Below are 18,442 nucleotides of genomic sequence, written 5' to 3'. Positions count from 1 at the left end.
AGAATTAGGAAAGTGATGCTGGATGAAAAATAAATGTTAACCCTCGAAGGGTGCTAGGTTATTCATCTTGGCATATTTCTCATCGAAGCTCACAAGTTATTAGCAAGTTTACTATGGGCTCCGTGTGTACGTGTGAATTGAAACCTTTTCATAGAATATAAAAATTGGATATCCATAAGGTGTATGCAGCAACATTTTCTTGTTATAAAAGTGTATTTTGCAAAAGATTCTATTTCAAGGTTTCAGTTCAGTAAGATGTTTTTTTTAATTTTGAGAAAATACTAGATTTTTAAAAGTTAGATTTTAAAGTTGCATTTCAAAACAAATCCTATTTCTTCCACAGCCATCCTATTAAATACCTGACCCATAAATTACTCAATCACCCATCTAGTTGCCAAATACTCATTAAACACTGTGCCTCAAGCTCTGGGTAGGGTGTACAAAGATGAATACTTTCTGGTTCTTTCTCTAGTTTCATGTCTAGTGGGGGAGATTGATGGAAACATGCTGTGTACATGGTATGGACAGAGAACAGAGAGGGCAGAGAAGAAAGAATTTCCTCGTATTCTATCTGGGGGTGGTATGTCTATGTGTGCCAATGTGTGTGCGTGTGTGTGTGTGTGTGTGAGGGAGAGAGAAGTTTAACAGAGAGGAATGCCCATGACAGAAAGGCACAGACCATGAAGGTGGGAAGAGGGGAAAAGGAAAAAGATTCCAGGATAAATTATGTGAGTTGGTAACTGTGTATTTGTTTAGTTATAAACTAATTCACAGTATCTGTGAACAACAAACTGAGGTTTTATGTAATCAGTGAATATTTAGCAGTCACTAACAGTATATAAATGTGAAAATGTGAAGTTGTCATACACAAACACTGCACTGTGTTGTACTCGACCAACATTTAGCATATCCGACAACATTCTAACATGTGGTAGGAGGGAAGGCATCAGAAGACAAACCCAGTCATTGCATAGTAAAAAATGGGTTTTCTTTTGTCACCTTTAAAATTCTGTGAATGTTGACACTGAACTTAAACGGAAAAGTTTTACCTGAATGGACTCAGGAGGCTATTTGTGTCCTACATCCAGGTGCTTAGAGGTCGTTTAGCCCGTTTTCACATTGGCGTCTGGAATGGAAGGTCACCTAGCCCACACTGAAGGTGTCCGGCAAAGGAGAGCCAAAACTGACGTTGCCAGTTTGTAGTGTCTGAAAAAAGTTTCCTACAGAAGCCTTTCTTATCCTGATATCATTTTGAAACCATCTCTATTTGCCGTGTGATATATTGCTCAGCATGGTCTCACAGCACAAACATTTGAAATCAAGTTCTAAAGAGGAATCATCATAGCAGGTTTTCTGAAAAAAACTCTTTCATTTTTCTTTTATAACCAAAGGACACCTCCTCTTGACAATCACATTCAATATCTAAATAGCTAATGACTAAGACGAAGACACAAGTGCCAAAACCGAGCTTTCTCTAAGTTGTTTTTTTGCAGAGTGTAAGAACAAAGGCATCCCATGTGTCTCAAGAAACGAGAGTGAAAGTCGTGACCTACTTCTCCCTCGTCCTTTAAAGAATGTTACTGAATAGAAAGCCAGATGTGTTCCAGGATGGCCCAGCTGACTAACTCTTACTGTTAACATGAACTAGCAAGTCCAAGGCACGAGGGTGACCGATAAAAGGGATTTGCTTGGCTTTCCAGAAATAAGGTCTGTTAAATCTACTTGCTCAACCTCGATTCCCCCATTCCTGTGGAGTAATGGGATTGGCAATAAACACCATCAGGCAAGTCTCCCAGGATTCTTGAGTTATTTCAGTGATTTTCTAATCTACTCTGTACTTTTATAAAATGATTATCAGAAACTGAATCAGCGATTGGAGGGTCTGGACATAGCTTCTACTGTAACCATTTCCCACATGTAATCATTTCCCAAACATTATTGCACAATGCACCTGCTCTTTGTTAAATAGACTAAATCATTGGGGAGGTAGATCACTCTTTGGTCTTTCTAATATATTATAAGAAAATGGCATAATTGTTCTTGGAATTTCCAATATTTCATGTTCTCAACTTGGATTTGCCCTAGAGACTGAAGTTTCAGGTTCAAGAATTAACCTGGATTAAAACCCTAGTGCTACGGCTTAGTAGCTGTGTGGCTTTAGGAAAATTACTTAACCTCTCTGTGTTTCAATGTCCTCATCTGTAAAATGAAGTAAAAAATGATGAGAAAAATAAGAAAACAGCTTGTAAAGTTTAGGACATAGCATTATAAATGCAAACAATTCTAATCGTTTCAGGACGTTTACACTCTTCTAGCATTTGGTTTCCTCTGACTTTATCCGTACCTAATTGAATAAAAAAATATATATTTTATTAAATACCAGATCTTAAACTACTGTGATTTCTGTTTGTTGATGGTGGAATTGGTGGGGTGATGAAACTTTTACCTGAAGAGGGGAATGTGTACTTAAGGTGACCATGTAAACCAGCTGATTTGCTGTCAATTTTTGGAGTCCCATAGTTTAGTCTACACACTGTAGAGAAGCATTTGTATTTCAGGATGTCTTTTCTGATGTCCAGTTGAAGTTTTCTAATCACCTCATGTTTTGTTTCTCACTTACAGAAATGTTGGAATTTTTAATAAAAATACCAGAATAATGAATACTTGACAACAATTATTGTATTATCTGTCTGTAACTTTTAAAAAACCCAAACCCAAATCCAGTTTCTTCAGCCTTTTGTCCTAGACTCCAATCCTACTTTTTTGGCCCCTCCTCCCTAAGGCTGACAGGACATCTGGACCCTGCGGGGACACTGATGAAACCCAGAACAGTCACAGGACTTGGGCACAGAATGTCAGGACCTAAGACAGGAAGGAAGTGAACCCTTTGTTTTATATGTGGTGACTTCTCTCAAGGAGGAAACAAGCACTAGCCTCCATTTACCAGACTCAAATGCGCCGGGTGTGGAATAGTGATGTATTTGACGTGGGTAACACATAACCACAAACTTAAAACATCATATTTTAATAGTCAAGGTTTTGGCTTTGCCGTTTCTAAATATACTTTTTTTCTGTCTTTCTTCCTTTCACTCACTCAACGAGTATTTATTGCATGCTAAAAATATACAAGGAAGTATGCTAGATTTTTCCATATATGCCTTCTGGCCTAACTGGATTATGAATCCTTTTACAGCAGAGATATTGTATCTTATTCATTATCCAAGGCTCATTCTGTAGAAGACATTCAACCGACTCAACCAACGTGCATCACATACGTGAAAAATGAGATGTAAGTATTATGCTAGCTGTGAATAACCAAATAACAAAATATTTATTCTTATGTCTTGATTGTCTCTAAACTTACAATTTAAGCAGAGTATGAATGCAAGTATTACCTCCCTCTATGAATAATGTATGTTCCAGTCAGATGTTAGAACTTTCAATTAGATTAAATATATAATTTATATGCTTATATAAAAACAAGAAGATGAGATCAACAACCTATGTAGTTTTTAGGGAGTCAAGAGTTTTTGGTGAAAATTCTAGTTTAAAATAGGATTTCTCTTAGACTCAAACCATCTTTCATGTAGTAAAAGGAAATGAGCAAAGAAATCCAAGCACACTGAAGTTTTCAGGGCCAAACATTTTGATTCAATATGTTCTGCTATAAAATATTTGGCCTTGTTTGAATTTTTATTGCTATATGTTCTCAGTCTATATTTAACTGTGAGAAACACAAATGAGGAAGAGTGAATGGGCAAAATGTTCGTTTTAAGTGCATGGCAGTGAATTTGAGAAAACATATATTAAAGGAACACTTTGTGTTTTTAACTTCCAGCTCCTTTCCCGAGGCCTCCCTTGGCCAGATATGATGAACTGTTTATTGAACTAAGGACTCGGCTTACTTGGAATGAAAAATCTGCAGGGCCTCTCAGAGCCACCTAAGGTAAGCACCTTACTTCACCACGCTCTCAAAGGTACTTTTATGCTCTGCCTTTTTCACAGGTGAAATGAGGAAGTTTTATAATGGAGACATTCAATTCCCCAATTCCTTATTTGGTCGAATTAACTTTTAAAAAATTGGGGTGTTCACTCTGGCATCAGCTCAGTCCTGACTCTGTAACAGCCAACAATCTGTGTTTCACAAAGGCTGCTCCCTAACTGCCAGCTTCTTCCATCCATACCTTTCCCGAGGGGTCACGCATTTTCATTGGTGCCTCCCTGAGTCCCTCACATCTCCATCTGGCCAAATAAACACATTTTTTTTTTTTTCTATTCAGCCTCAACTTGTTGCTGGTTAGCAAGAGGATAGACTTGCCTCAGTGGGTAATCTCTAAGATGCACAAAATCTTAAAATTAAAGGCGTGGGGAGGTGGTACCATCAATGGCTCTCTCGAGGATGGCTCATCTACAAAGTGGCTTTGTCCTTGACAGCGTTTTAACACGGCTCTTTTGTTCTAAACTGCAGTTGCTGAGCAGTGCCGATGTTGAGAACTCTATGTCCTCTCCAAGGGCCAATCACCGCTGACATATTCTGTGTCGAGGGACAGCGTAACTTTCCGAACACAGGTTTGTTACCAACCAATCGCCACTGGTCAGATTGGGGCCAGTGTAAGTAGGAGGCAGAAGGGTGAAATGGTTAAGGGCATGGGCTCTGGAGGCAGACTGGGTGCCAATTCTGCCCCTGTTAACTTATCACCTGTGTGACTTCGGGCAGCTACCTAATCTCTCTGTGCCTTAGTTTCTCCATCGATAGAAATGGAGACAATATTAGTACTAACCTGATACGATTATTGTAAAGGTTAGGGGAGCTATCTGACATGTGTAGCCCAGAGCTTGGCTCATATTCATTAACAATTATTATTCTCAGGTAACATCAGCAGACCAAATTCCTTGGACAGCAGAAAGGACGGGGGGAAGAACGACTAACCAGCTATGAAGTTATTCTTCAAATAATTCCTTACTCTTTAAGTATTTCAGTTTTTACACAACTCAATCAGAAAGCAGAAGGGATGACTAGGAGCTGACATGATCTCTGGGCTCATTCCTTCATTAAGAGCGGTCTCATTTCTTTGAGGCTTTGGACAGAAGGCTTCTTTTTTTCTAACCCCCAGGGTCATTTGGGTTGAAACGAAGAAAGGTTCCAGGGCAAAATGGCCAGTACTGCTTTCTTGGCAGCCCTAGGTATGTAAGGTTTTGTTTCTCTTGCTCAGTCCTGGTTTATGTTTCTCTTGCTTTCAACATCTTTTCTTTTTGTCATTCCCACTTCGATGAGATACCTTTCTTAGCATGAAGCAGAGGCAATCAGGCACACTTGTGTGGATTACTATTATACAACTGAGGATGTTTATGCAAAAAGAAGGCCACCTACAACAGCGGGGCTCCTAGGCCCCTGTTAATCCCACACGATTCCCAACAGCAAGGGGTGGTGTCTCTCACCGGTTGCTTTTTCAGGGTTGTTGCACATGAAGCACTGCCATGCTCCTGCCGCTTCACTGAAGCCAAACACGTCAAAGAACCTCACTTCTTCCAGATGGAGCTGTACCTGGTCCAGATCCTGTTTTAGGAACACAAAGCACAAGGAGCATAAGCTGATCTGCCTGCAGCATAGCATTCTGGGACTGGGAAGGGGGGTGTGGGAGCAGGACGGCCAATGCTCAATCTCAGTGCTAAGGATAAGGAGGGAGCGTTGAGAAGACTTCTCTTGCCCCATAGTGGAAAAGAGCACCATCTCAGCTCTTCCAAGGGAGTGCTCCTTAATGCAGAGGGCAAGGGGCACGGGGCCCCAGGGCTGGGTGGTGGGGGCCCCAGGAGAGGGTGAGGGGTCAGAGCCTGAAGTGGCCCAGAATTTTCTTAAATCCAGTGGCGGCTCCAGAGTCTCTAAAAAGAAGGGATATCCAAGTGGCAGTGTGGTTGAAAGGAATGCTACTGGGGGATTAGTCTTTTATGTACCCTTTACATAAAATTGAGAATGAATTATCCATATCGAAGAAATTATTTTTATTAGGTTGGTTTTGCAGGGGGCTGATGGAAAATATGGGGGAGGGCTTAATCCTTTAGCTCTTGACTCTAGCATCGTTTTAGTTGTATGCTTTATCTTAGAAGTGCATGCATATTTTGCATTCTTTTCCATAATATGGCTATATTGGTTTTAATGGAAAATAATGTCTTAAGTTACTTATCAGTAAATTAATTAACTTTGTCCCCTCCAAATGGTTGAGTAGAATTGATACTCGAAGAAGACTGCCCATGTCTTACGTGCCCTGTGGCACCTTGCCAATGTGTTCCTATTTAAGAGGTAGGAGAGAGTTTCCATTACACTGCAAATGGATAGAAAACTATTAGCCTAACCAAATTAAATAGCTCGACTGTCCTCTTGAGGCTTTGCTATTATGTAAATGACTTGTATTCTCCCCTACAGGGTGGCCAAAACTGCACTCTGAAAAGTTGCTTTCCTAAGAGGCATTTAATGTCCTTGCTAGCCTTGTACGTGCTCAGCCGACTTACGTGTCTGTCCTCTGTTGCTTGGTGATTTTATTTCCTTCCCTCTGGCTCACACACTCTTATCTCCTCTCCATACTAATAGTTCCTAGTATGTCCAAGAGCTAAGGGATGAAGGCAGAGTTTGCAGTGTTTATGGTAAGTTTAAAATAGAGAATGGTCAAGTGGCTAGCCACAGTCTACCCCAAGTTTTTGGTTTTCTAGGTCTACATTTCTCGACAGAGGTGAGAAGTATGCTACAGTCTAAGTTTCTCGAGGGCAGTCACATATCTGCCCTGTTCACAATTATATCTGCAGAGTCTAGTCCAACATCAGGAATGGATTAACTTCACTGGTTTGCAGTTCCAGTGCAAAGTTTACCGATGAACTATATGAATGGTATTATGAGAATTTTAAGGGAATTCTTAGAAAACATTTACATTCACTGGGACATAAATGCAACGAGGGCAGGGGTTTTGTCTGTTGTTTTGGCTGTTGCCACCTCAGCATCTAAAAGTACTTGTCACATAAGCAAGCATTAAATAAATATGTGTGGAATACTGAAAGGCATACACTGGAACTAGAAATCAATACTTTTCAAAGATCCTTTAGTTAGACTATTATGGTTCATGTGCTTGGATTGGACATTTTGGAGGCTCCGGATGTTGAATACAGGATTTTGAGTGGCTAACATTTAAGACCATACTTTAGGCAGTCCAACAGGCACTGTATGTACACAATATTGTTTCAACAAAAGTGATTTCAAATGTGTTCAGTGAAAAAAAAAAAGGAGACTTCAAAATACATTTTAAAAAAGTGTGTTCCCAAGATAAAGACTGAAGAAGCACCTGGGAGTTTCGTAGGTTTCAAAGAATGAAATCCATATTAAAATTTATGGGGGAAAAGCAGATGTTCATAAATATTAGTTTCAAAACGGCTGAATCTCTGAAGTCTGCCCTTGGCCATTCGCATGCAGATAACTCCCCTATTTCCACACAATTAAGGATTAATTTCTTATTCACCCCAAACACTGTTAGCAAACAAAGTACTTAAATTAGTATTTAAGCGTTACTTTATTTTTCCTGTTCTGAGACCAGAAATGTCCCAGGTTGTTGCCTAGAATCCACATTTGTCTTGGTAAAAAGTTACTTAAAAAGTTTAAGACAGATGGCAAGCTCCATCCCAGTGTTCAGGTTCTCAAGTCAAAAGCAGGCTTCCTTCTGCAGAGGATTTATGTGTCACGCACAGGGAACTGAGTGGCTCTGACAGACGTAAGCGCTGTGACTACTGAAGCTGACAATAACAGCCAACTGGAACAGAGAGGCTGATGAGACACATGAAGTTCTAAGTATTGGTGGAAAATCAAAGCAAAATAAATTACAGCGCAAGCGAACACAAACCAACAACTCGTGATACCGAAATTTTTGGAATCTTTGACCTCTTAATGTGCTCGAGGACATTATTTTCTTTCCTGCTTATCCTTTTTACCCTCCTGGGTTCTGCAGCTTCCCCAGGCCTTGCCCAGGAATTGTTACGTGGCTTCTATTTTTTAAGACAGAACACAGATTGACTTGTTTAGAGAATTACCAACTTCCTTTCAGACAACTGGACTCCCGAAGAGTAATTAAAATCCTTCATACCTACGTAGAGTCACGCCCTGACTATTTTCAGTTCAATGGGACTGTAGTGGACAGACCCTACGGTGATCCCCCCATAATTCCCGTTGCCTGGTGTTCATCCCTTTGCATGCTCTCCCCTTAAGTGTGGGAGGGATCGGTGACTTGCTTCTAACCAAGAATATGGCAAAAGTGATAGGATATCAATCCTATGATTATGTTATTAGGTACACACACACACACACACACACACACACACACACACACACACACACAGGACCTGTCTTGCTAAATGCATAGAGAGACTCTCCCGTTGCCTTTGAAGAAGCAAGCTGCCATGTTGTGAACTGCCGGAGAGGGTCACAAGGCAGGGAACTGCGGGTGGCCTCTAGGACCTAAAGGCAGCCATCGACCAACAACCAGTAGGAGATCTAGGCCTTAAGTCTTACAAACACAAATAAATGATTTCTGCCAATAACCTGAGTGAGTCTGGAAGTCAACCCTCCTCATTCAAACCTCCCAGTAAGAACACAGTCCAGCCAATATCTTGATTGCAGCCTTGTGAAACCTTGAGCAGAGGACCCAGCTAAGTCCCAAGCAGACCCCTGACCCCAGGAAACTGAGATAACACATATATGTTCCTTTAAGCTGCGAGGTTCGTGGTAATTTGTTATGGCGGCACTAAGCACCAATACTGAGACTGTGCCCTGAAGAATGAGGGACAGTCACCCTGTTGGCTAATTCTCAATGAAAATAACGGTTCTGCTTAGAGGGTCACATTTGTCCACGTACACTCCAAACCAGGCCTCAGTAAAACCTGAAGAATATTGAAGTCCAAATTACTTCTGTTGATTTAAAGAAAAAATATATAATCATAGTAAGCATATACTAAGAAGGATTTTTCTGATAAACACCATCTAATTCAAAAGGGATAAAAGCCCCTGGAGGGAAAATGATGTTTTCAAACCAGCTGATTAAATGAGTATTACTCCAGTTTAAAAAAAAAAAAAATCATTAATGGAAGGCGGAATTTGGAAAACTACATAAAAAGTCCCATGTGAAGCCTCTTAGGGGAAAAATAAGCCAGGCAGCACGGAAAGATGAGAGAATATTTACAACATTATTTTGATGACAATGACAGCATGAGTCAACGCGATGGATTCCATAAAGTGCAAAGTGGCCTCTGGATGTTATAATGTGGTCTGTGTACCGTGAGCGGGTAGTGGGAAGCAATTTTCCAGAAATCAGTGAAAACGTACATCTGGAAGAACTTTGGGTTCTGGCACACTTAAATCCTCTTCTAAAGCTATTTTTGCACAGATACAAAACATAGGATTGCCTCATAGGCTCTGTATGCCTACGGCTAATAGGATTAACTCTAGGCCCATACTGCAAGCACGTTTTTAGAAAACGTAAATGAGAGTTGTTTTTAATGATCCCCAATATTTTCACGTAATAGTAAGGCTTCATGTCCTTACAGCTATTTCTAGTACATCTATTCTAACTATATGGCATTCAGGGTGTGAAATAAACTTATGGAGGGAAGAAAATTAATGATTCATGTTTATACTGTTCATCTTTATCTTATTTATACTGTCCTACATTGTGTAGGCAGTCTTAGAAGAAACACTGAATGTTGAGTGAGTACACTAGAAAAAGAGACTCAAGAATATTTACGCCATAACTGAATTTTTATTTTATTTCAATTTCTGAAATATATTGCCACTGATTTCAATTCATAGCACTGAGTCTTTACAGCATCTAGTGTCAGGAACCAAGATGAAGGAGACACAATCCTGTATTCCAAGGAAGTGAGAAGGTTAATTCATTGGGCTCATAGTAGCCCTCACAGAGGAAAACTGAGATATACCTTTGTTTCAGTTTGGTTGTGATTGTTGTTATTATTCTTCTGGTGTGACTCTTTTGGCCCTCAACTGGATTAAAGTTCCTTAGCAAGAAGACTGATTTCTGTACTATTTTGTAGCTTCAGAAAATACTTAGTATAGCACTTTGCCTATAGTAGACGTTCAGTGAAGTTTTATAAATTTTTACTGATTGAGACACATAGATTTTTATCTTTAATATACGTCAACAGTACCAATTAGGGTTTCCAATTTTCATGTCTATTCAACTATGACCATAAAGCCATTTCAGGACATGTTTATTTTTAAAAATATATACCCATATCTCTATGTGTATTATAGGAATTCATTTTACTTAATTTTACAAAACATATTTTTAGAATAGAAGGTTAGTAATTGAAGAAGAATGTTTGCCTGAATATAGCATGTTGACTGCATGTTTTCAAGACTCAGCTTTTCCAGATCACCAGTTGTTAGCTGGCATCAGGAACCCTGGGGAAACTTGTTATAAACATCAGATACAGGCTCCACCCATGGGAGCCTAACCCTATAAATCTGTGTCCTCGCTTGGAAATCTGCATTTCTAAACAAGCTCCCCAAGTTATTCTGATGTGCACGGACTGGCGCGTCAAGCAAAGTGCTATATTAAATATTTTCTGAAGCTACAAAATAATATAGAAATCAGTCTTCTTGCTAAGGAACTTTAACCCAGTGAGGGATTAATCCTACACCCTTGGGAACAGATGTGGGATGGCTGATCTGTCTCCATTAATTGGTATTTGAGGAATTTATCAATCCTCATGGGCATATGTTCATATTTTTCCACAATAGATTTCATATGACAAAATATATAAATTGACTGCAAGAGCAAAAATTCCGTTTTTGAAATCAGAGATGTTATTATTCCAAATTGTGCAATATGGAAGGGAGAGATGAAGTGTGAAAACTGAACTTGTTGGGCCTTCTTTGAAACTTGGCAGAAGGCTGGGATGTGTGGGAGGGAGGTGGGCAACACGTGGGAGACAGACTCTAAGCAGAGGCGGCAGGGTGCTGGTCTGAAAGAACTCATAGTGTGTTTCAGTATTTGACGTGGATATCGCGCACACACTGCATTGCCCTGTCTCTTCTTTGTCTCTCCCAGATTAGTAAGAGAAGTCTAGGTTCACATGGATGGATGTGGTCACTGTGGAAGCTTCTTCCTATCACTACACGTCATAAAATAGACTCAACTGTCTTCCTATCCTTTGAGTCCCAGTGTGTTGGGAAGAAAGTAATTGCTTCTTGGCAAGTCGTGGCAATTCTGACTAGTCTGGCTCTGAGTGGCTGGAACAAAGCACTCGTCGTCTTTGTTTGATTCACTTCAGAGAGAAGTTCTGAAGAACTCTTTTATTTAAGAACCAACAGCTATGATATAATATTTCAAATAGTTCAGAAAAGTCAAATTTTCACACTCATGTAAGGATCATGAAGAAATAATCTGATTATAGAATGCTGGCAATAAACATGACAAGAGTTTAAATAAACAAGTTTATGGAAAAACTAATATAAGCATATGGATTGAGTAGAAAATAAAAGTGGCAAATTGAGCGAAGCTTCATAAATGCATGATAAACCCACAATTAATTTCATTATGAATCCAATTAAAAGATTTTTCAGCCCATTAAAACCAACAAAGTATTTTTTATCAGAATAGAAGCAAGAACAAAAGACTGCCAATATTCAAACTGTCAAGAAAACTTTGACGTTTCCACAGTGGTGACAGCAGTAAAATGCAATCACCGGAACTTGGCAATGAAAGCCAGCATTCACGTTGGAAAGCAAAGAATTGCAGTGATTTCTCTCTTTCTTAATCGATGGTTGCCACCTGCATTGAGCCACCGTGCATTGAGTGTGTAGAACAGCTACGGAGGAGTCATACCATGCGGTACGAGAACTAGACCGCAGAGGATACTGAAGTAGAAAGAGCTCACGGGAGAAACTTTCTTTTTCTTCCTTTGGAAATCAGTTAGTGCGATAGCCACACTCCTCAGCTACACAGGTTATTTTGTTGGGGGCAAGGTCCCTCTCTTTTCTCCCCCTTTATCGTGGCTACCATGCTCATTCCCAGACTTCTCCTTTCACCTTCTCTTTATGGAAGTTCTCATTCTTTTGAGTTTGAAAAATGTCTTTGAACAGATACATATCTTGAAAAATATGTAGCAATGTGTAGTGTATTTTTCATTTTCACAAATGATGTTATGCCATAGACCACATTCTATTTCTTGCTTCTATTTCTTCTTCACTCAAGATCTCTACATGGTGTGGCATATGTATTTAGTTTGTTGCATCTACTGCCGAAATGTGATTTCATAGTGTGCATCCACCACCTGACACATTTTATCTAACCATTTCTCGAGGGATGGGCACCCAGGGTGCCTCCATCTTGGCACTTACATGAACCATACAACAATGAATATCCTCATACATGTCCCCTTATGGACGTGAACAAGAATTTTGGGGGGATAATCATTCAGGAGTGGAATTGCTGGATCATAGGTATAGGTAAGACTGTAGATGAAATATTTTTATGTTTCTGTACAGTTTGGGTTTTCTGAGCAAATTTTACTGAAACTTGGGACCTGGGCTAAAAGAACAAGCATTAGAAGTTAATTTATGACTGATTAGAAAGTAAGAAATCATCTAGAGAGATTTATCTTCCCAGAAGTATGTATTTAGTTTTCAAGATGGGATGAGACCCAGGATTTGGAGATATCCCTGGGTTGTCAAGCTATTGAAGCTAGTCTTATTCTCCCCCTAAAGAGGTTTATTTTATACCAAAGGGTAAAAGTAGGAAACCAGAATCTTTCCCAAGGAGAAAAGATTTTTCTCCCCTTTTTTCAGGATGAGTGGGAGCAGCTGTCCCTCCCCTATTTAAATGCCCAGATTCATATTTTCAGGGTTCCCTAACTACAATCCAGACCCTACTGTGTGTAGGGTGATATCTGGTTCTCATCGTGTTGCCCTAGGGAACTGAGGCAAAGAAAACCAGTGAGGTTGTTTGCTGTAAATAATAATCTGCTCTGCTCCAGAAACCTTGTTTACATAAGACAATGCAATATATAGATGATGTATTATAGAACTGTAGACTTGAAACCTATGTAATTTTACTAACCACGCATATCCCTAACTTCACCAGGTTCTGATAAATTGCTTTCCAAAATGGTTGTCCAATTTATATTCCTCCCCTTAATCCCAAGCCCGGTCTCCACACAGCATGAAGAATTCCTTTTCCATGTTACAATGGGAGGCCTTTCTAGGCTCTGCAGGAATTACCATCCAACAATCTTTTCCCATGTCTGAAACAGGCCATCCTTTTGGTGACTGCAGACATACTGGTCTGACTGCAAGAGGGGTCTGCAACAGTCTCCAACGGCTTCTTAAACTGTTGTTTCTTAAACCATGGGAAAAATCAACCACACTTCTGCAGAAAGCATTGTGTTTTTCTCCATCTTTATTGCCATTTGCTGTTATGAGAAGCATTCCAGGTTCTGGGAACCAGACCACCCTTTTTAGGTACAATTATTTTAATACACTAGTGCATACCAACATTTGGCCAGGGTCTAGTTTTACCTTAAGAACTATTATTTTGTTGATGTTTTTACTACTTGGAGCAGTTACAAAAGGAATCAAACTGACTCTACCATGGACTAAGGGAGAAGGCCTACATAGCTTCCATGCTGTGGGAATTTCAAATGTCTCTACTTAGTCATTCAACAGATATATCACAGCACTAAGCATTGGTGAAGTAATAATGATTAAGGGAGATGCAATAAATTGAACTACCGCCCAATAGAAAATGGATGAAGTGAACTATGGTCTATTAACACAATGGAAAATTTTATAGATGCTAAAATGAATACACTAACTCTACACGTATGAACAGATACATTTTAAAAAGATAATGTTCAGCACAGAAAGCATATTGCAAAAGATGCATAAAATATGATAACATGTAAAATTTTAAAACAACAGTACAAAAACATTCATGGAAATAATAAACATGAACCTTGGAGAAGTATTTGCAACAGTTTTCCTTTTGTGAAGGGAAATATTTGAAGTAAATATGGAAGAAATGTACGTATCTTTTCTATCTTGTAGTGGGAATGGGTATCATTTTTCTGCACTTTTCTGAATTTATGGGATATTCCATAATTTAATAAAAAGTAAAAGTGAGGCAGAGAACACAGTTCATTGAAGCAAAGAGACTGGCAGGGGTTAACACCTGTGAGGAAGAAAGGTTCCGCATGTGGGACGGGGCCTTCCTTGGTACCCCTCACGTCCCTTGTAGAAGAGTTCCTTAATTTCGCCTGTGTGAGGTAAACTTGGGGTGAAGGTCATTAAAGGACCATGTCTTTTCTCCTGATTTTTGCACTTATTCCTGTTGGGGGTTCCGCCATATTAAGACCTCTTTTAATCTAGCTCTTCAAACTGGGACACGAAGAGATAAGCATGACATGCAAAGTGTTTGAAATATGTCCTAGTGTTTTCTCTTACCTAAAGCATGCTGACATCAAGTTCCATTGTAGAGAAGTATTACAGAATGGGTTAAATGACAGAAGTACCACTTAAAAATAAGACTTATTTTTCCTGCAGACTGGTATGGTGTAAAGAAGGTAGGTTTCGGAGCCAGAAGATCTGAGTTTGCTCTCGCCACTGTCACTCAATAGCAGTTCTTGGGGAATATCTTAATTTCTCAGTGCTTTCAAGGAACTCCTCAATCTGTAAAATGACAGTGATCCCTAAGCTCTCTTCTCTAGAGAGTTTTTGCTGCAAATCAATGGATAATTACACTAACTGTAGAGAAATAATATAAAGTAGTGATAATGATGATTTGAACAAAGCAAAATAAGAAGCTCCTTTTTACGCATATAAATATATATACGGTGCTTTTTTTTTTGGTTTCTTAGCTAGATAAACATATATAAATCTTTCTGAAACGAATGACTTGTTTAAGAAATACTGATATTAGGTGCCTGAGAAACATATTTCATTTTCTAAAAGCAAGTAACACACTTATCTGTCTGTTTTTGTTAGTTTGTTGTTAAACCTAGGAATATTGGATGTAATGAGATGCAAACATAGCAGGATGTAAGGCAACGTGAACATTTGAAAGGGGAATAATGACATGTGCATGTTTGATGGGGCCATAATGAGATGTACAAATAGAAATGCACACAGAAATGTGCATGGGTATTGGTGTAATGAGATGCATAAATAGATGGGTGTAATGATAAAAGCATTTAGGGGGGATGTAATATGATTTATAAATGGAAGCATTAAACGAGGAGGGTGGAAAGGGCAGGTTGTGATAAGAAGCAGAGAGAAAGAAAGCAGTGCTATGCATGAATGGAGGAGCTAATCATATGTGCATGATGAGGGTGTAATGAGATAAAAATGGAATGGCATAATGAGATTCACAGATGGAAGGATGTAATGAGCTGTGCAGAAAGGAGGGAATACTGACAACAAGCATAAAAGGAAAGATTTAATACTATGAATAAAGAAATGGGCATACGATGATGTAAAGACTGAAAGGAGCAGGAAAAAAGGGGTGTTGGTAAAAGGATAGGAAATAACAAGGTGGACAAATGGAGCACTCTAATGAGATGCCGAAATTAAAAGGTCCAATGAGGTGTGCCCATTGAGGGAATAATTAGACGCACACATAGGATCTTAATGCGGTACCTGGGCCCTGATCAGACACAGACCATAGTATTCAGTTCCTACAAAGGAGATGAAAATGCAGAAAATTCAGAACAGACCCATAAAGGTATCTAAATGGTTACCAATCCAGAAAAGAGAAAATTAAACAGGTGATTTAACCACGGCCTCGAAATTTATGAGGTAATGGGTTTTTTTGTTTGTTTGTTTGTTTTTAATTTATTTTTTTAATTTATTGGGGTGACAATTGTTAGTAAAGTTACATAGGTTTCAGGTGTACAATTCTGTATCACATCATCTATAAATCCCATTGTGTGTTCACCACCCAGAGTCAGTTCTCCTTCCATCACCATATATTTGATCCCCCTTACCCTCATCTCCCACCCCCCACCCCCCTTATCCTCTGGTAACCACTAAACTATTGTCTGTGTCTATGAGTTTTTTTTTTGTAGCGTTTATCATTTATGTCCCTCACACTGTGGACCCCCCGCCCCCCACCCACTATCTCTCTGACATCGCACCGAGCCATCCCATTTCCACTATCTCTACTCCCAATGCTGTACTCTGCCTCTTGTAAATGTATACATACCTATATATACATCTATCTATCTATCTATCTATCTATCTATCTATCTATCTATCTATAATATTATAGTTGGCATTCATTATTGTTCAGCTTCAGGTGTACAGTGCAGTGATCAGGCATCTACATCTTCCCTGATGAAGTAATGCTTTTATAGGTGTTGTTTGGGACACTTACTCTGTGCCAGGTACTCTGCTAGGTGTTTAACTAAATGTATCATCTCATTTCCCCCTCCTAGCAAGCCTATGAGGCAGGTAGATAAGTTCCAAGTTTACAGATGAAGAAATTGAGCTACAGTGAGCTCAACCGACTTCTCAGATGCCCAGAGCAGAGAGTGGTGGAGATGTGACGTAAGCCAAGTCAACTAACTGGATTCCAGCTGCTTTTGCCTCTCTTCTCGTGTTGCTATAAAAGTAGTCTGTGACACCTCTTGCCTCAGAATCACGTGGATCACTTATCAAAGATGCAAAGTTCCAGGCTCACCCCAGTGAGTATCATTTGCAAGATCAGCAGAGGTCCCTGAAACTTGCATTTAAACAAGCTTTCCAGGGACTGCTGCGTGTGCTAAGGTCTGGGAACTACTCAGTGAGACCAGCACTAGAGTGGGGGGTGTTCTCATGCTTCCCTTTAGCGCTGGTGAAAGATCATGAAGAGGGGCGTACATTTAGCATCAGTTATTTGGCTTGGCTACAAGGGTGACTGTGGAAGGAATTTCCAGAGCCTTGAATGAGGCATCAACTGATTATACTGAAAATATTTTAAAATGAAAAAATATATTGAAAATAATTAGACTCTAGCAAATGCTTGTTTACTGAATTCAAAGAAGTAAAGATCACTCCGCAGTCTGTAACCTCTAAGGGGAAGAGGATAATATGTCTTTGGAATTCAAAGTTGGCCAATCAACATGCAACTTTCAGGGTCTTAAAAATAAAAGCAAATAGCATCACTGTTCTCTTTTTTGATATGTCTAGTATTGGGATATTTAAATTGCTATGATTTTTTTGATTAAAAACCCAGAATTTATATTTTGAAATGAGTGTTAAACTTGAATGACTACTCACATTTTAGTGACACCGCCTCTGCTCCAAACATTTTTATGTCTCTTTTGGAATTGTTTTTAGAGTGCATCCACGAGACACCAGGAAAACTTTCATGACTTTAGTGAAACCCAGCTTTTAACTTGGAAAACTATTATTCAGTTGGAATAGTCTCCTTTTATAATAGACCTGGGCCTGGAGACATTTTTGGGCTACTTTCGAAAATAATGCTCATTTTCCAGAGATCGAACCTTTGTCATTCATCTTGTTTGGGGGTGTCTTGCAGCTGAATTGCAATAAAATAATACTAGTTACCTTTATCGAACTCTCACGAATGTGCCAGTCACTGCTCCAAGGATTGTACTTATATTATGTCTTCTAACTCTCATAACAACCCTGTGAAGTGGGTACTAGTATTTTCTGCATTTTGCACGTAAAGAAGATGAGGCAGAGGACCTCAGTAAGAGAACTGCGAAGTGGTAGAGCCAGGATTCAAACCTAGATACTGGGCTTCTAACAACCACCCTACCATTTTGCTTGAAAAGAGGTGCTGTTTATTCTAATAGTTTAGTGCCCAGATAAGTATTCACACAATATCTGCATCAAGGGAAAAAGAAAAAGATTTTACTCATGCACTGATGATTTATGAAAAGAACCTAAACCACCATTGGATGAGAACAGACATTTCCGAGGAACTGCATACCTCTGTTCCCCCAGGAATAGATTTATTTCGTGAACTATTTTCTAAAGGTTTTTTTTCTTTTTTTTTTTAATTTCCTTGACTGAGGCAGAACATCTGTCTGACTGTGAAGGAATGTTCACTACAGTAGTAAAATTGACATGCTTCATTATAGGACAGTTTGGCTTGTGTAACATGAAGGAAATACAATACATGTGATAAACCAAGATTTAAATAAACTGAGAAAATATGTCCTATCCCAATTCTAATTTCTTTTACAAAGCTTACGTACAACATAAATACAATGTATGTGAATGGTGGTTAGGGATCTATTACGTGTGTATCCATTAGCCAAGTGTAAGGGTAATAACTTTCTAATATTTTTAATAGTTAGTGGAACTGTCACTTAGGTTCAGTGTGTTTACAAAATCATGTGCAATCACTTAACATAATGAGCTGTGTGTATGGAATTGTTTAAACGAGGG

General features: G+C 39.2%; 1 protein-coding gene across 4 annotated transcripts in view; it reads right to left on the bottom strand.

Annotated features, from left to right (window-relative positions):
- The window catches only part of VEPH1 (ventricular zone expressed PH domain containing 1), a 203,339-nt gene that overhangs the window by 14,660 nt on the left and 170,237 nt on the right, over positions 1-18,442 (bottom strand). For all 4 annotated transcript variants that reach the window (XM_033092130.1, XM_033092103.1, XM_033092111.1 and 1 more), the window contains one exon: positions 5,440-5,557. In XM_033092130.1, coding sequence (XP_032948021.1) covers positions 5,440-5,557 — 118 coding nt within the window. The remainder of the gene's footprint in view (positions 1-5,439; positions 5,558-18,442) is intronic.

Source organism: Rhinolophus ferrumequinum, chromosome 2 (assembly GCF_004115265.2).
Source record: "Rhinolophus ferrumequinum isolate MPI-CBG mRhiFer1 chromosome 2, mRhiFer1_v1.p, whole genome shotgun sequence".
Lineage (NCBI taxonomy): Eukaryota > Metazoa > Chordata > Mammalia > Chiroptera > Rhinolophidae > Rhinolophus > Rhinolophus ferrumequinum.
Note: the sequence above shows the minus strand (reverse complement) of the source record. Positions and strands in the feature narration are given on the sequence as shown.